The following is a 19,852-nucleotide window of genomic DNA, read 5'->3' as shown; positions in this document are numbered from 1 at the left end:
CAAAATAATTCTGTCGGGGGTCACTTTGCTGCTCTCACACCATATTTTCATGAGCCTTTCTTAGAAATATGGTCATGAGTGCCACGTGCAAAACCTCCCTGCTGCTGGTACACGCGAGCTCTCCATCGTATCTGAGGATGAGAGCCAAAGGCGAGTGGACCCCTCTTGAGCCCGGTTCACCTTGGCCCAGGGCTTCCCACCAGGAGGGAGCAGGCGTCCTCAGGCTGCTGCCCTGTGACAGGCAGGAAGAACAGCTGAACTCTCTTTCAGTCTTGCAGAAAAAGAAAAAACAAAACACCCACACAGGGGGAACAATTCCCCCACTGCGTGGGCGGCGGGGCCCCTGAGCTGTTATCTGCAAAGGGCACTTCTGGGGGTTACCCAGCTGCTACCGCGGTGTGGATTCCACCCGAAAACCTCAAGCCAAACAGTGGGGAGTGAGCAGCAAGACACAAGTTTCCACTCTGTGAAAATGCCATGACTTTACACAAATAAACTAAAACGCCATGACAATCAATAAATGAAATGAGCGCCGGATCTGCTGTCAAAGGCATGGTCGGTCACAGCTTTTGCTCTTCCTTGCTCAGTACATCTATATGGTAGGAATATGATGATGTCACTTTCCACCCTCCCAGCTCCTCAGCCCTCTATCCTACACCACATCACACACACACACACACACACACACACACACACACGGACACACATGCACTCCTATACCACACACACAGGTCTAGAGTAACAGGTGTAGCAGGAGTTCGAAGCTGAACGATGCCTGGGGCAGAAGTGGGGATGGTTGGGGTGTTGTATGTATCAGTGTAGAGCTGGGGGTAGGGTTGAGGGGTCCTAACTCTGAACACTGTGCACGGTATTAATAACGAGAGATCTGAGAGCCAAGGCACCAGTGCAGATGCACAGAAACAAAACCAGCATCCTTTGAGCCTCAAGCCCCTTTCTCACCACACAAGAGCCCCTCTGGCTCCAGGCAGCTCTGCCCCCATGTGTCTGCAGCAGCCTAAGAGGTTCTGCCCACTCACAGGGTTATCGGATTTTGGCAGGTCCTTCCCCTCCCACATTCAAATCCTTTAAAGCCCCCTCGCCTGTTCTTCTTCACACTGAGGAACGTCCTCCCGAAAGCAGCCTCTTGGAACTGTTTGCCTCCTCCCTCCCCTCTATCTCACCTCCATCCACTGAGGTTGTCTGCTAGGGTTTCTCTTCCACCTCGCTTGGCCCTGGCTCTCCTGTTGTGTTTGTGTGTGATCAGCCTCTCAGTCGTGTCCAACTCTTTGGGACCCCAAGGACTGTATCCTGCCAGGCTCCTCTGTCCATGGAATTTTTCAGGCAAGAATACTGGAGTCAGTTGCCATTTCCCACTCCAAGGAGATCTTCTCGGCCCAGGGATCGAACCCACATCTTCTGCATTGGCAGGTGGCTTCTTTACCACTGAGTCACGTGGGAAGCATATGGCTCTCCCGTTAGAATTCTGGAAAGAGACCTGGTAATTAGAACCTAAAGTCCCAAATCTTGTTTCCCAAAATATCCCTTACCACACAAGAAAGACCAAGGAAAACCTCAATTCTGTCATCTGGGTTCTGGGCAAATGCAACAAGAGAAATGGAAATCATTTCCCAACAGCAACTGTGAGCTCCTGAAGTGACCAAGAACTGTGCAGACACAAGCTATAGCCCCATGAACATATGTGTGTGTGCAGCTGGGTCACTTTGCTATGCTTTGGGGACTAACATGACATTGTCAAACTATAAAATAAAACAAAACTTAAATTGAAAATAAGATAAACTACAAGGATATATTCTACAACACAAGGAATATAGCCAATATTTTATAATAACTATAAATGGAGTATAACCTTTAAAAATTATGAAACTATTTTGTACACCTGTAACCTACATAATACTGTACAGCAACTACACTTCGATTAAAAAGATAAAAACAAAAAATGTAAAAAAAAAATTAAAATTAAAAAAGTAGTAAACAGGAAAACAGTACAGAAGCTCTACAACAGTCTAAAAATAAAATGACCATATGACCCACCAATTCCACCCAAAAGAATAGAAAGCAAAGTTTCAAAGAGGTATTTGTACTCCCGTACAAAAAAATGAATTTAGCTGCAAAATAGAAATAGATTCAAACATAGAAAACAAACTTATGGTTACCAAAGCAGGGGAGTGATAAATTAAGAATGTGGGATTGGCAGATACAAACTACTATACATAAAATAGATAGCCAACAAAGTCCTAATGTATAGCACAAGGAAGTATACTCAGTATCTTGTAATAACCTATAGTGGAAAAGAATCTGAAAAGGAAATATATAAACATATGTATATATAATTGAGTCAATTTGTTGTATACTTGAAACTAACATTGTAAATTAAGCACACTTCAATAAGCAAATAAATATATAAATAAAATGGCAAAATCTATCTTAGATATAATTTACACACATTAAAAAAAAGTGATCAACAAAAGGATAGAAGTTTCAAGTACTCTAAATAAGCTAGTTGGATTTTTAAAGAAAGGATTCAACCAGAAACCCACTCCCTTCATCACCCTCCACCTCCAGAGGACGGAGGTGGATAACAGAGCCAGTGGCTGGAGGAGCAGAAGAGATATCACCAGGCAACACGGTGACCTGCAGGCATCTGGGAGGGAAGGCTGGTCCCTTCTGTGCCCACTGGCCCCAGAGACAAGGCAGAGGCAATGGGGCAAGAGGCAGGTGGTGTAGCTTCAACCTCCAACCCCCTGAAGATGTGACAGGGAAGAGCAAATCTGACTCCATATTGGATGTTTCTTTTACTTTCACTTTTGTATCCTGCTGCTTTTGCTACAAGTTAATCATTAAAAGAATGTTGCTTGTAGCCTGAAATATACAGGGTGGCCCATTGTTAAGGCTCTGACCTTTAAAGGTGTAACACTTCCCCATTCCTACAGAGATAAGAAGTCACAGAGCAGAGAATAACCATTTGTCTTGTTGGAGGTCCACAGGAATACTGTGCCCTGACCTACATGGACAGCTGCAACAACAAAGGGTTCCAGCACCAAGAAGCTTGTAAACACCAGCCACCACCGCCCTCCAGCCCGGGGTCCTTTTAGTATTAAAGAAGACTGAACTGTGACCAGGGTAAACGACTCTTTGGGACACCAGTCCACCACCTTGGCAGTCTGCTGGCTTTCTGAACTCAGTCACTGTTCCGTGCCCAACACTGGTCTCAACTGACTGGCCTGTCATTGAGTAGCAACAGGGATGTGCTTACTGCCTCTCCGCTGGGCCGTGTCTTAATTAATTCAGCATCTTAATACATTTTGATGCATGCAAAGGGGAAAAGTTAATACAAGAACAAGAAACAAATGTTTTTGATAAACATGATGCATGTTTATCACATGCATCACAAAACAAAACAAAAAGAGGGACTTTGATTCATTCTCAGATGGACCCAAGGCAGGAGTTGGACAGCTCTGCAATGAGGGGGCAAGGACTTCATTAAGAAGCCCTCACCTGGCTTTCTGGCCTCATCTCTCACGCAGGACACCCCTGTCTCCAGTGCTCACCCTTAGAGTCCACTACCAGAAGTCACCTCTGTATCCCAGCCCTAGTACGTTACATTTTTGGTTTTGAAAGAAATGACCTATCTACCACCACTTTTATTTACATAAAAATCTTATTCCTCAAATAGTGATAAACTCTCACCAATTAGCAACTAGATCAATTTTATCTAATGGCTATGCTCTGACATTAGGGGTAAAGCAGCCAACAAAATGAAGGTCAGAAACATGCAGACTCAAGCGAACGAAAAGCTATAAATCAGTAAGGATACCCTTTAAAGGAAAAAGACGCAACTTTACCTACCTGTGGCTATAGCGAATGGCTATCGTCAGCCCAAGCTGCAATGAAAAAAAGAGAGGAATATATATTAAATAATACCAAGCATACACTGAATTCACAAGAAAACTAACTTAACATGGCCAATTTTTAAAACATTTCTTAAAACACCCTCCTGCTAATGCTTCATAATAACATGTTTTTGTTGCTGCTGTTTTTGAATAATTTTATTTTGAATAATTTTTATTTTTTCAATAATTTTTATTTTTTCTAAATTTTAACTTTAACTTTCCATAGCACCTTGGCAATGTTGAAAACAAAAATACAAATACAAGCATGCATGAGCATTCGTCACATCATTAGGACGGGGCAGCAGAACAAACATCAGCAATGAACAAGAGAAACCAAATCACGACTTCTGACTCCCAAGCCCAAACATTTAAGAGCTGTCACTCAAGGGACACATGAATCAAGCAAAAACCAAAAAACAAAACTCAGTAATGATGTGGATTGCTTCATAATCAGTGTTTTGTGCTACAAAACTGAAAATAAAACAATTTTATTTTATACACAGCCCATTGATATCTCACTTGTACTTCTGTTATTTTTAATAACATTTTAATGATTAATCTTTAGTTTCAACTTAGTTCTTAAAGAATAATTATATTTTGAAAGGGTCTTAAGGAGGCTACAATATTCCATTGTGGATCAGACAGAAGGTGTCTCTTATCAGGAAAGACTTCTAGACAGGGCTCTTTTTTTCCTCCTTTTTAAAAATGATTTAATGTTTATTTTTTGTTTTCTATGAGGTGTAATTGACAAGTAAAAGTGTATCTATGTAAAGTGATGACTTTAAATATATATATATATATATATATATATATATACATTGCTAAATGGTTACTGTACATTATCACTTTAACATATTCATTGCCTCACAGTTACTTTTTATTTCTTTTTTCGGTGAAAACACTTAATATCTGCTCTCTTAGCCACTTTCAACTGTATAATACGGTATTGTTAACTACAGTACCCCACTGTACATGAGATGCTCAGAACTTACTCATCTTAAAACTGGAAGTCTGTCCCCTTTGACCAGCATTTTCCCACTCGCCCCCACCCTGCAGCCTCTGGCAACCACCATTCTGTCTGTTTCCAAGAGCAAAACAGGGTTCTTTCAGCTGTGAGACAAAGCCACGAAAGGATGGGATGGCAGAGTGCAGCTGATTCTGAGGTTCACATTGGGAAAGCATGGCCAAGCCCGGGTCCGGGAAGGCTCCCCTGGATGCCCCCACCCCAGGGCGGGTGACCACCTGGGCCAGCGCCTCCCTGGGGAGCGGATCGGCACAGACTTCACACCAAGCCTGTCAGTTCAAGGTCAGCAAGGCAGCTCTGAAGACCGCAAGGAAATCGCACCTGTGATATACATGTGACATCAAGAGAAAGTATACACGATGCCAGGCACAACCACAAGCGGAGACTCAAGGTGACGTGGTGATTTCCTCCCTACCTGGCGGGGGTGTCAGGGAGCCCTCTCAAGCACCACTCGGGGTCGAATCGTAAGGCGTGGGCCTCAACCAGTTCACACCAAGACCAGCAAGAGATCTCAACCCTCAGAGCCTCAATGTTCACAACTGCAAAATGGGCCACTTAACAACCTTTTTACCAGGTTAACATAAGGACAAAGCAACTTTTCTATGTGTTTCTCTTGGGGTATATGCCCATGCATGTGCCTACTGACGGATGGGGTGGTGTATATGCTTGGTTACTCAGTCGTGTCTGACTCTATGCGACCCCGTGGACTGTAGCCCACCAGGCTCTTCAATGGGATTTTTCAGGCAAGAATATTGGAGTGGGTTGCCATTTCCTTCTCCATGGGGGATCTTCCTGACCCAGAGATCAAACCCTGATTTTCTGTATTGCAGGCAGACTCTTTACCGTCTGAGCCACCAGCAATACCAGTATTTATAGGCAATACTCCCTGGGATAAAATGTCATCACATTTCAAAATTTAATTTTGAAGTTTTTTTAAACTTTAATTTTTGCAACTTTGTATTTCATCATGGCTTCCCAGGTGGCCCTAGTGATGAAGAATCTGCCTGCCAAAGCAGGAGCCACAAAAGATGCAGGTTTGATCCCTGGGTTGGGAAGATCCCCTGAGAAGGAAATAGCAACCCACTCTAGTATTCTTGCCTGGAAAATCCCACGGACAGAGAAGCCTGGCTGGCTACAGTCCATGGGATTGCAAAGAGTAGGACACGACTGAGCATCTGAGCATTCCCATTCCATCATGTAAAATACCTACAGTGCTCAGCCCTAATCATGCCTATGGAAGTCTCATTCACCCACTTATGGCTAAATTACTACATGACTAAGAATCCCAATGGCAGTTAAAAACCAAAGTACCAGCTATAATATCATTTCTGGGGAAAAAAAAAAAAAAAGTCTGCCTAAGTGGGACCTTAACATCCCCAAACACATCACTGACAGTTCCCTTGATGTCAGTCTCACAGAAGTAGGGGTGGGGAGGTGACTTTTGGGGTGCTCTCTTGGGCGCTACAAGATGACAGGAGGGTACCTGGGGCAGTGGGAGGGTAGATGGGCTGGGGAAGAGCCAAGAAGAGGAAGAGTTAGGAAAAATTTTAGGGCTAGGAAAGCCCAGTGCTTCTAACCAGTTCTGGTTACTGCCAAATCCCCTAGCTACTCTGGGAATAGCTCAGCTCCAGAATTGTTCAGCTAGGTGTTATCACTGATTGCCCTGAAAATATGGAATCAGTGACAGTGAGGCTTCATTTTACCAAAAACATATCTAAAAGTGAAGACATGAAATGTGTAACACATTGAGTTCATACACCCCTCACCTGAATGGACTCAATTATCTATCTCACCTCAGCCAGGAGGGCATCTTCTTTGAGATTTTAACAAACAGAAGAGGAAGACGCCTGAGGGACCATCAAGAATTTAAAGAACAAGGAAGAACGTATTGGGGGAACAAAATAAACGTAGAAACTGCAGCCCCCAACTGAGCCATTTACCAACTTCACATGCTGGGTAGCTTCACATTACCTGGGGTGAAAAAGTTCTGGCTTCCAGTTAGGCTAATGGTAAGACATATCATGCAAAGATGGGCTCGATAAAGGACAGAAATGGTATGGACCTAACAGAAGCAGAAGATATTAAGAACAGGTGGCAAGAATACGCAGAAGAACTGTACAAAAGAGATCTTCATGACCCAGATAATCACGATGGTGTGATCACTAACCTAGAGTTGGACATCCTGGAATGTGAAGTCAAGTGGGCCTTAGGAAGCATCACTACGAACAAAGCTAGTGGAGATGATGGAATTCCAATTGAGCTATTTCAAATCCTGAAAGATGATGCTGTGAAAGTGCTGCACTCAATATACCAGCAAATTTGGAAAACTCAGCAGTGGCCACAGGACTGGAAAAGGTCAGTTTTCATTCCAATTCCAAAGAAAGGCAATGCCAAAGAATGCTCAAACTACCACACAATTGCACTCATCTCACACGCTAGTAAAGTAATGCTCAAAATTCTCCAAGCCAGGCTTCAGCAATTCGTGAACTGTGAACTTCCAGATGTTCAAGCTGGTTTTAGAAAAGGCAGAGGAACCAGAGATCAAATTGCCAACACCCGCTAGATCATCGAAAAAGCAAGAGAGTTCCAAAAAACCATCTACTTCTGCTTTATTGCCTATGCCAAAGCCTTCGACTGTGTGGATCACAATAAACTGTGGAAAATTAAAGAGATGGGAATACCAGACCATCTGACCTGTCTCTTGAGAAACCTGTATGCAGGTCAGGAAGCAACAGTTAGAACTGGACATGGAACAACAGACTGGTTCCAAATAGGAAAAGGAGTACATCAAGGCTGTATATATTGTCACCCTGCTTATTTAACTTATATGCAGAGTATATCATGAGAAATGCTGGGCTGGAAGAAGCACAAGCTGGAATCTAGATTGCCGGGAGAAATAGCAATAATCTCAGATATGCAGATGACACCACCCTTATGGCAGAGAGTGAAGAGGAGCTAAAAAGTCTCTTGATGAAAGTGAAGGAGGAGAGTGAAAAAGTTGGCTTAAAGTTCAACATTCAGAAAACTAAGATCATGGCATCTGGTCCCATCACTTCATTGGATATAGATGGGGAAACAGTGGAAATAGTGATAGACTATTTTGGGGGGCTCCAAAATCACTGCAGATGGTGACTGCAGCCATGAAATTAAAAGATGCTTACTCCTTGGAAGGACAGTTATTATGACCAACCTGGATAGCATATTTAAAAGCAGAGACATTACTTTGCCAACAAAGGTCCGTCTGGTCAAAGCTATGGTTTTTCCAGTGGTCATGTATGGATGTGAGAGTTGGACTGTGAAGAAAGCTGAGCGCCAAAGAATTGATCCTTTTGAACTGTGGTGTTGGAGAAGACTCTTGAGAGTCCCTTGGACTGACTGCAAGATATCCAATCAGTCCATCCTGAAGGAGATTAGTCCTGGGTGTTCATTGGAGGGACTGATGCTGGAGCTGAAACTCCAATACTTTGGCCACCTCATGCGAAGAGTTGACTCACTGGAAAAGACCCTAATGCTGGGAAGGATTGGGGGCAGGAGAAGGGGACGACAGAGGATGAGATGGTTGGATGGCATCACCGACTCCATGGACATGGGTTTGAGTAAACTCCGGGAGTTGGTGATGGACAGGGAGGCCTGGCGTGCTGCGATTCATGGGGTCGCAAAGAGTTGCACATGACTGAGCGACTGAACTGAACTGAATGATAAGACAATGTGACTGCCTGAATATTTTGATAATCTTTGAAGTACTGTTTAATTGGTAGCTTTTCCACAGTTAAAAGATAAGCCCTATCTAGAGCAGGGAGAGGAAATAGGACTGGGGAGGGACAAGAATAAAAAAGAAGCAGAGAAAGTTCTTACATGACAGCTGTGCTGGTTAAAAGAGGCTGGGAGATAAATCCTTCATGGCGGTGAATTTTGATTTACCATTTTTATTAGTCTTTTCCTGGCTTCTGAATCAAATATGGTTTACAGTCTTCTTTTTATAAATATACTTTTTAAAATTTATTTTATTGAAGTAGAGTTGATTTCCAACGTTAAGTTCTGCAGTACAGCAGAGTGATTCGGTTATATGTCAATACATTCTCTTCTTTTTGGCCACGCCACCCAGCATGCAGGGTTCAGACCCTTCCCCCCTGCATTGGGAACATGGAGTCTTAACCATTGGAGTACCAGGGAAGTCCCTACAGTCATTTCAAAGGACAGTTTTGTTAAGAAAGAAACAGTGAATCTTGGAATCGTACACACCAGCCACAGAATCCCACAGGTCTTTTAAGATGCCCTCAGGGACTCCTCTTGTGGTCCAGCAGCTAAGACTCATGCTCCCAATGCAGGGGGGCCAGGTTTAACCCCTGGTCAGGGAACTTGATCCCACAGGCTTCAATTAAGCCCAGCATAACCAAATAAATAAATATTAAAAAAAAAAAAAAAAGACGCACTAGGAAACAGGCTGCCTGGAACCTGCATGAAGGTCCCAGAGCTACTGATGGGGGTGGGTGAGAACAGGCCACTGCACAGTCCTTCTGGAAACGGGGATTAAATGCCACATAGAAAGCACTGCATCTGATTAGGCAGTCCTGAGAAGGCGCTGGAACAGTGTAGAAAGTTCTGTGGGCCTTGCCATGAAACCCCATGTGGAGCAGGCAAACAAGGCCCGTGAGCTGTGTCAAGTGAAAATGAGATTAAATTGCTAGTTGCTCAGTCGTGTCTGACTCTTTGTGACCCCACGGACTACAGCCTGCCAGGCTCCTCCATCCATGGGATTCTCCAGGCAAGAACACTGGATTGGTAGCCATTCTTTTCTCCAGGGGATCTTCCTGACACAGGGATCGAACCTGAGTCTACTGCTTGGCAAGCAGGTTCTTTACCACGGAGCCACCTGGGAAGCCTAATATTTGCATGCACCAGTACATATACACACAGACACACATTTCTACCGCTGTGCACACACCCTCACACACACACACAGACACTCTGGCATCTGGAGAGGCCACTAGAGCCTCTGAGACAAAAGGAAGCTCAGACAATCGACCCTTTTGTGGCTGATCTCAGCAGGGGCCCTGGGGTTGGAGGGCAGGGAGGCCCCAGGGTCAGGCCCCTGACCCAGCCCCGCCTGGGCTGAGGCTCTGGGACACAGAGGTCATCGGAGTTCTGTGCAGCCCCCTGCCCTGGAGAACACCCTCCTCCTCAGGACGCACTGTGGCTATTACCAGGGAGCACTTAACAAACTCCCATTCAGAGTACTTCTTTCATGGTGGTTTAGTCGCTCAGCTGTGTCCAACTCTTTCGACCCCATGGACTGTAGCCCACCAGGCTCCTCTGTCCATGGAATTCTCCAGGCAAGAACACTGGAGTGAGTTGCCATTTCCTCTCCAATACTTCTTTCGAGATTTCCACAATTTGCTAATACCAAAATTCAATCACCTTTTAATGGCCAGGAAAGAGTCATTTAACTTTTTTTCCCCCCAAATCTCCACCACCAACAAAAACCTTTTTCCTGCTGCTTCAGCCCCCAAAACACTCCTTTTCTGGAACAACTGAGCCAGGCAGCTGTTTTGTATCAAGTCTAGGGGTTTCTATACGACCCAGGGAGCTCAGACAACTGGCAGGCCTTCCTGTATTAAAGGGTAATCTGAGAATAATTTGCCATAAAACACCCAGAAGTGCCCCAGCTGTAGCCAGATATGCCCTAGAAAGCACCACTTGCACTGTGCGGACTTTGTAAAATAATCATAATTTTAGAAGGCACATTTTTTAAAATCCATTTTTGGAAACAATTTTAAAGGAAAGAAGTAGCCGGCACCGTCTGAGAAGGCCACAGGGAGCTCCCCTCGCAGGTACGCAGATTGTCTCCAAGCACCTCTTCTCAGCAGCTCGTCAGTAAAGAGTCTGCCTGCAGCGCAGGAGATCTGGTTCCATCCCTGGGTCGGGAAGATGCCCTGGAGGAGGAAATGGCAGCCCACTCCAGTATTCTGCCTGGAGAATCCCGTGGACAGAGGAGCCTGGCGGGCTGCAGTCCGGGGGGTCACCAAGAGTCGGCAGGACTGAGGGACCCCCACTGTCACTTCCACCTCCTCCCTGACGCCCGCCGGCCCGCGGGCTCCTGTTCGCCAGGACTCCGCTGTGTTCCATGCCTACGATGTGCTCTCACACACAGGCTGCCGGGGCAGGTGAGAGGAAGAGTCCAGTGAGAGCAAGCCTCCAAGCCCCTGCTGCTGAGTGGTGCTCCTTCCTGGATGAATCCAGAGCCTTCCAGACCAGGGGCAGGCTGTGATCAGGAGTCAAGTCCCTTCACAAGGCCCACCAGCAACCAGCCACCGACCATACAACAGTGCTCCCCGCTCCTCAGAAACGGAGCTGGACACCAAGGGTTTTATTATGAAAACTCCTGCGTCTGAGACTGATTTGACTATTTTTCAAACACTATGGGAGCCAAACCAAACATGTCAGTGGAATTTGGCCAGGGGGCCACTGATCCGCAACCTTGCTTTCCAGCTTTCCGTGCTGCCAAGCCTCTCCTCGGGTTTTCCAAGCTTCCAATCTGAATCCACAAGTTTGTGACCCAATTGGAAAAAGCCTTCCCATTACACATGACTCTTCCCTCCCTTTCCTATACTTCAGGGGTGGCTTTCCTATAGTTTATTTTATTTTTTAATTTCAAAAGTCCAAAATTTATAACGTCACAAAGTAAACTCAAAGAGAAAAGGCTGTTGTTTATTTTCCTCCTGTATTTTTTTTTATGATTCCCTCTACCTTTCCTGGGAAAGACGGTAGAAGAGCATGAGGAGAAGACCAAGGGCCACAGCATGGACAGAATCCCACAAAAGCAGAGCCATGGTGCACGGGCAACATGGATGGGAACAGGGAGGAAGTAATTCACTAAAACCACTCCACTGGGCTGGGGCTTTCCTGGTGGCTCAGGTGGGAAAGAATCTGCCTGCAGTGCAGAAGACCCAGGTTTCATCTCTGGGTCTGGATGATCCCCTGGAGAAGGGAATGGCCACCCACTCCAGTATTCTTGCCTGCAGAATGCCATGGACAGAGGAGCCGGGTCGGCTGCAGCTCATGAGGTTGCAAAGAGTCAGACACAACTGAGCGACTAACACTTTCACCCTTTCCCTGGCTCTCCTTCCAGCACTGTTCTCCCCTCCTAACAGCCAGGCCCCCACGCAGCACCATCCACGACTGGTCTTTCCTGCAGGCATCACCCCCAGACTTCCTGCTCCTCCATCCCTGACTCTGAAACCCTACCACACATACCACAACCCACTAGTCTTTGGCTGTGGACATCCGTCTAGGGCTCTCTTAGTCACTCACTACTTCCTCTGAAAAATTAACTACTGCAGGTCAACTGATGCTCACCGTCAGTCACAGTGAGCTTTGCGGTCCAGTACCCAGCCTTTTCTTGCCTGTTTCCTCATTATAAAATCGTGTCTGACTCTTTGTGACCCTATGGAGTGTAGCCCGCCAGGCTCCTCTGTCCATGGGATTCTCCAGGCAAGAATACTGGAGGAGGTTGCCATGCCCTGGATCTCTCCGACCCAGGAATCAAACATGCATCTCTCATGTCTCCTGCATTGGAATGCACGTTCTTTAACAGTAGTGCCACCTGGGAAGCCCCCGAAATGGAGATAATGTTACCTATTTCGTGAGGTTGTTTCAGGCAGATTAACGTAGATCTCAGAGAAGAGGAGCAGCGGTGGCAGCATCTCCTGCAAGTTCATGACAAATGCAAATTCTCAGGCCTTGACCCAGACAGACCCACTGAATTGGAAACTCTGGTGGGGAGTGGGGTGCTGGGCGGGTAGCTATTCCACCAGGGGTCAAGTTTAGGAAACGCTAAATGAGATGATGTATAAGAAGAACTTAGCAACAGGATTAGCACACATGAATTCTTAGTAACTATGACAATAGTGATGATGATGATGACGCACCTCATAGAAAAAACTGTTTTTGTCTTATGTCCTCTTAATATCATGCTAACGTCCTACACTCAACTTCAGGGACTACAGTCACCAGCTGGCAGCCCTGGGGTGATGTTTGGGGAGATGAGAACTCCTGGTGCTCACAGGTGATCACCTGCTCAGCAGAGAGGTGTCCTTAGCCTGCTGAGATCCTCTGTGCTGCCCACAAACAAGTTCAGGGCTGGCTTCATGGAGGCCCACGGCAAGGCTCCGTAGGCTGCAGCCCCGCCCCTCACCCAACCGTGCCTCTCTCGGTCATTCCCATCAAAAGACAGGGGGGGGGGGGGCATCAAGAGAGGGGGAGGAAGAAAAACGCCATCGCACTTTTCATTATTGAGTTTATTTCATGATGTTATCCCTCTTTGTCCTTTTAAACAAACAAAAACTAAAAAAGTTAAAGTCCCACTCAAGTTTAAAAATGGGATATATATATATATATGTATATATATAATGCAAGGCTCCTTCCAGCTTTGTCAGAAACCTAGTAATTCAGATCTGAAACTTTCAAAATCTGATGTAAAAGACAACTTGCTAAATCAATGGAAATTCACATTGAACCAACATCAAAACGTAGGCGTTGATTGTTTTAACCAACCTAAGAAAACAAGCTGTTTTTAAGCCTCTAAGCCCCACATGAGTGAAAAGGTAAGACGGATGATGCTGCTGTTCCTCCCTGCGGTCCCCAGGAACCCGAGCCAGGCACCACCTTTTTGGACTGAAAGTCACACAGCTCTGCTTGGAAAGCTTGGAGATGAGTTTTCACAAGGACTTGCTTTGTCCCCCAGTTTGAATAAATTAGAAACATCTGCGAGTCTTGAGTTGCTGCCTGCCATCTCCCCCCACCAGCAACAGCACCTGGGCCCCTTCTGCCAGGCGTCTTCCAGGGACTGAGCCCATGAGTCATGGGTCGAGGAACCTGCCCCCACCGCCAGGCTCAGCACCGCCCTCTGCAGAAATCCGAGAGCAGCGGCAGCCCCGCCCCAGGAGACAGGGGGATGGACACTCGTGGCCTCAGTGGCGAGGACCCCAGGAGGCCAACGGTCACCCTTGTCCCTGTCAATAAGTAGACGTAATCTACCTACCTGTCACTGCTTACTCATCTTTGTGTGGCTGGGACCTGGAGCTGGATAAACAGGGCTACCAAACCACTGCATGAACCACTTAATCCACTCCAGGCAGTTCTTCTGACACTTGTACCTTGTCAGTGACCCTACTTTTTTTTTTTTTTAAGGTTTTAGGTTTCCACAAAATAATTGATGATTTTGGTTTCTTAGCTTCTCTTGATATGAACAGTTGGCTATTTGATAACATGAACAAACCACACTCTCTTTTCCTAGAAACCGTAACTTGCGTGTAACAGAAATGGGCTTGACGATGGACGTGCATTCTGTGTGCAGCTTACGCCAAAGAACACCTAACCCGGAAAATTCTGGAACTTTGGGTGGCAAATACTACTTAAGTGAAAGCTTGATTATGAAGTCAGAGTTGGCAGGAGGAAGAGACAGAAGAGAAGGAATGTATGTGGACTGAAGCCTTTGTGTGCATCAATAACAAGTTTTTAGGGCATTTTGGGGTGGGTTTTGGCCTGTTAAACACAAGAAAATGAAAGGCCGTTCAGAGCCTGTCACTGCAGCTTAGAGACCCCAAAAGAGCTCAGGGACCCACTCTGACTCCCAGATCCTCACCAGACCCAAAAGTAAAACTCCCAGGAAAGGAAATTCCTTTTTAATGTAAGACACAAAAGTACTTTCAAGGAACCTGTTTCAAAGGAAGAAAACCACTTTTCTTCCTTCCAGCTTTTACCTTCTTTCTCCTCTGATCAAATTCTTACCAAAAAAAAATTCACAAAACTGACAAAAAGCCCTCCACCCAGGCATATGGGATACAGGCGAATGTGAAGCACTCCATGAAGTATGACCAGAGCCGTCAGAAGTGCAGTAGGGGCTTCCCTGAGGGTCCAAAGGTTAAGACTCCATGCTTTCAACGCGGGGGGCACAGATTCGATCTTTGGTCAGGGAACTAAGATCCTGTATGCCTCGTGGTGTGGCCAAAAAATAAAATAAATATTTTTTTTAAATTTAGTAGATTCACTCTAGAAAAAGAGACACTACATTTTTAAAAAGGAAACTCTTAATTATGAGATAATTGTAGATTCACGTGCAGGCATCCAAAATTATATAAAGAAATAACAGAGGAAGCCCCGCATATCCTTCGCCCAGCTGCCTCCAACAGTGACATCTGGCAAAACTATCATGCAGTATCAGTGAGTATATTGACATCGATCAATACAGTTCAGCAACAGAATGTTTCTGTCACCTTGTGATGCCCTTTTACAAATGCAACCACTTTCTTCCCACACTCATCCCAGTTAAGCCACTGGTAACCATCCATCTGCTCTCTAGTCCTGTAATTTTGTCATTTCAAGAATGTAACAGAAATGGAAGCCTACAGTATGCAACCTGTGGGGCTCAGGCCTTTTCGTTCAGGATCATTCTCTGGAGACTGATCAGCTGGCTGCATTCCTTCTCATTGCAGGGCAGTATTCCACGGCATTGGGCACACAGATGACAGCCTAGTCACCTGTTAAAGGACACCTGTACCACAGCCTAGTCACCTGTTAAAGGACATCTGAGCGATCCTCAGTTTGGAACTATTACACATAAAGCTACAATGGACATTGCCGTGTAGGTAGTATTTGCATGAACCTAAGTTTTCATTTCTCTGGGATAAATGCCCAGGAGTGCAACTGCTGGATTATATGATGGTTTAGTTTCAGAAGAAACTGCCAAACTAGTTTCCCAAGTGATTGTCCTGTTTTATAATCCCACCGGAAACATATGAATGATACTGTTTTTCTGCATCCTTACTAGCTTTTTGGTGTTATCATTTTTTAAAAAAGTTTAAGCCATTCTGCTAGGTATTATTTAGATAGCCACTGTGGTTTCAATTTACATTTCCCTAAATGTCTAATGATGCTGAACATCTTTTCATGTGTTTATCTGCCAACTTCAGAGCCTCCTCAATGAAACATTTGCCCATTTTCTATTTGGATTGGTTGTTTTTCACTGTTGAGCTTTGAGAACTCTTTACTACTCCTTTGTCAGATATGTGGTTTACAAATATTTTCCCCCAGTCTATAGCTTGTCTTTTCAAACAAGGTCTTTACAAAGCAAAAGTTATTTCTTTTTTACGAAGTCCAGCCTATCAACCCTTTCTTTAAGGGATTATGCCTTGGTGTCTATTCTAAAAACTCTTTGTATACTCTTAGACCCCAAAGATTTTCTATTTTTTCTGAAAGTTTTATAAATTTATGTCTTACATTTAAAACCATAATCTATTTTGAGTTAACTTTTGTATAAGTGTGAGGCACTTTTTAAAATTTTAATTTTATTGGAGTCTAGTTGATTTACTATGTTGTGCTAGTTTGGCGTGTACAGCAAAGTGGTTCAGTTACACCTAGACATGTATTTACTCTTTTTCAGATTCTCTTCTCATACAGGTTATCACAGAATATTGGGTAGAGCTCCCTGTGCTAACATTTGAGGTGGGGGGTTGTCTGTTGGTTTATAAATGCCCAGTTACTCATTTGTTGAAAAGGCTATCGTTTCTTCCACTGATTTTCTTTTGCACTTTTGTAAAGAATCAGTTGAGTGTATTTACTGAGCTTTAATTCTGGGCTGTCTGTGCTGTCCCACTGGTCTGTTTATCTATCTTTCTGCCAAAACCACTAGACTTGATTACTATATGTCTTGAAATTGAGTAGACTGACTCAACCTACCTTACTCTTTTTTTAAAAAAAAAAAAAAATGTTTATTCTGCTTCCTTTGCCTTTCCATATAAACTCCAGATTAATCTTGTGTATATTCAACAACAAAAAAAATTTTGCTGGAATTTTGATAGAAATTGCATTAAACCTTTTGATTTTGAAGAAAACTGGTATCAGTATTAGCATGTGGAGTCACCCAATCCATAAACATGGTATATAGTTCAACTCATTTAGATCTTTTATTTCTTTCATTGCCATTGTATAATCGCATAATTTTCAGCATACAAGTCCCATACATGTTTGGTAGATTTATTTCTGAGAATTTCTCCTCATTTTCGGGCAAGTGCAAATTATTTTGGGGTCCACATGTTGTTCTTAATATACTGAAGAAAGCTGAGCACCAAAGAATTGATGCTTTTGAACTGTGGTGCTGGAGAAGATTCTTGGGAATTCCTTGGACTGCAAGGAGATCAAACCAGTCAATCCTAAAGGACATCGACCCTAAATATTCATTGGAAGGACTGATGCTGAGTGGAAGCTCCAATACTTTGGCCATCTGATGTGAAGAGGCAACTCATTGGAAAAGACCCTGGGGCTGGGAAAGATTGAAGACAAAAGGAGAAGGGGATGACAGAGGGTGAGATGGTTAGATAGGATCACCACCTCAATGAAGATGAGTCTGAGCAAACTCGGGGAGATAGTGAAGGACAGAGAAGCCTGGCATGCTACAGTCCTCGGGGTTAGAAAGAGTCAGACACAACTTAGCGACTAAACAACAACCAAATATTGTTGCTAATATACAGAAATACAATTTATTTTTGTATGTTTATCTTGTGTACTGGGACTCGCTAAATTCACTTAGCAGGTTTAGGATATTTTTTGTAGGTTCCTTGGGCTTTCTATCTAGACAAGTATCTTGTCTATATGGAAAGGCTAGTTTTGCTTCTTTTCTCATCCAAATGCATTTTCTTTTCTTGCTTTATTGCACCAGCTGGAAGACCCAGAACTATGCTGAGTAACAGCAGTGAAAGCAGGCACACTTGCCTTGTTCCCAATTTTAGGAGAAAAGCATACAGTCAGTCACCATTATATATAATGTTAACTATACAGGGGGTGGGGGTTGTAGATGTTCTTTATCAAGTTGAGGAAGTTCCCTTCCACTTCCATTTTTTTCTGACAGTTTTATCATGAACGGATGTTGAATTTGTCAAATGCTTCTAAAAACACTCATCCTCCTTTTAATTGTCCCCTCTCTTCTCTGTTTAATTTTTAAAAAATATATACAAAACAAATGAAAAATCAAGTCCTCCATCCAGGTATGTAAAGCATAAGCTAAGATGAGGCTTTCCACAAAACACAATCATAGCTGTTAAGAAAAGACTGCAGTAGGGACGTCCTCAGTGGTCCAGTGGTTAAGACTCTGAGCTTCCACTGCAGGGGCACGGGTCCAACCCCTAGTTAGGGAACTAAGATCTCACATGCCATGGGACACGGCCCAAAAACAGGTGCGCCGTGGAGCCACCGTGAACCCACTGGAAAAGTGACACAACAAACTGTTTTTCTCCTTTTGCGTATCCTTTCCCTTTATTTTTTAAAATTTATTTATTTTAATTGGAGGCTAATTACTTTACAATATTGTGGTGATTTCTGCCATACATTGATGTGAATCAGCCATGGGTGTACATGTGTTCCCCATCCTGAACTCCCCTCCCACCTCCCTCCTCATCCCATCCCTTAGGGGATCCCAGTGCACCAGCCTGAGCAACTTGTCTCATGCATGGAACCTGGACTGGTGATCTGTTTCACACTTGATGACATACATGTTTCAATGCTGTTCTCTCAAAGCATCCCACCCTCGCCTTCTCCCGCAGAGTCCAAAAGTCTATTCTATACATCTGTGTTTCTTTTGCTGTTTCGCATACAGGCATTGTTACCATCTTTCTAAATTCCATATATATGCATTAGTATACTGTATTGGTGTTTTTCTTTCTGGCTTACTTCACTCTGTATAATAGGCTCCAGTTTCATCCACCTCATTAGAACTGATTCAAATGCATTCTTTTCAATGGCTGAGTAATATTCCATGGTGTATATGTACCACAGCTTTCTTATCCATTCATCTGCCAGTGGACATCTAGGTTGCTTCCATGCCCTGGCTATTATAAACAGTGCTGTGATGAACATTGGGGTACACGTGTCTCTTTCAATTCTGGTTTCCTCAGTGTGTATGCCCAGCAGTGGGATTGCTGGGTCATATGGCAGTTCTATTTCCAGTTTTTAAGGAATCTCCACATTGTTCTCCATAGTGGCTGTACTAGTTTGCATTCCCACCAACAGTGTCAGAGGGTTCCCTTTTCTCCACACCCTCTCCAGCATTTATTGTCTGTAGACTTTTTGATAGCAGCCATTCTGACCGGCGTGAGATGGTAAGAAGGATCCCTGGAAGACTAAATGCCAATAGTTGGATGAGAAGGGTGAGGTAGACATGGATTTTCACTCTCCATGGCTTTATACTCTGTAATTTTTAAGAGATATAATAAGGGGAAAATATGGAAAACAATTACCTTGCAAAACTGCTATGAACCACATACTTTTGGCACACCTGAGTGCAAGTTTTCTCTCAGGGCTCTGTCTTTGTCAGTCTGAAACATAGACACTGTGACAGAGACATATTATTAAAGTATGTTCTACCTGTACTCACGGTCACATTGAATAAAAAGAACAAAATTTTGAAATAAAGATTCAAGAAAGGGAGTAAAAACATGAGGAAACATCTCATGGAAATAAAGTCTTTCAGCTGGACTCCAGTAGATTCTCACAATGCTTCCTTTTCATGACTGGAATCTTTAGTCAGTATAATTTAAATAGGGTCACAAAAAGCTGGACAGAGCTGAGCATGTAAGGAGAAGGGTAACTTAAAGGTGGTAAATTCAGGCATTGATGGCAGGGGAGACAGTTCATCTAAATTGGGGGATTGACAGAGACGACGCACACACTCGGCAGAGGGGGAGAAAGACATGACCAGACAAAGTCGCACCTGCTGAAGTGCGACTGTGTGGTCACCGGGACCCGGAGAAGAAATGAAGCAGAAAACACCTTCGCTGGGTTACAGGCTCTGCTGCGACTCCTCGCTACCTGCTCAGGTGACAGGAGAGATAGTCTGAGTTTTCTCCATACTTCCAGGGCAATTCTC

The 19,852-nt window shown here is 44.2% G+C and overlaps 1 protein-coding gene across 1 annotated transcript in view; it reads right to left on the bottom strand.

Moving 5' to 3' along the window:
- ACOXL (acyl-CoA oxidase like) overlaps nt 1–19,852 on the bottom strand; it is a 335,773-nt gene that overhangs the window by 249,183 nt on the left and 66,738 nt on the right. The window contains exon 10 of the mRNA XM_061156338.1: nt 3,868–3,902. Coding sequence (XP_061012321.1) covers nt 3,868–3,902 — 35 coding nt within the window. The remainder of the gene's footprint in view (nt 1–3,867; nt 3,903–19,852) is intronic.

This window comes from Dama dama, chromosome 11 (assembly GCF_033118175.1).
Source record: "Dama dama isolate Ldn47 chromosome 11, ASM3311817v1, whole genome shotgun sequence".
Lineage (NCBI taxonomy): Eukaryota > Metazoa > Chordata > Mammalia > Artiodactyla > Cervidae > Dama > Dama dama.
This window is presented reverse-complemented; position numbering and strand designations above follow the sequence as displayed.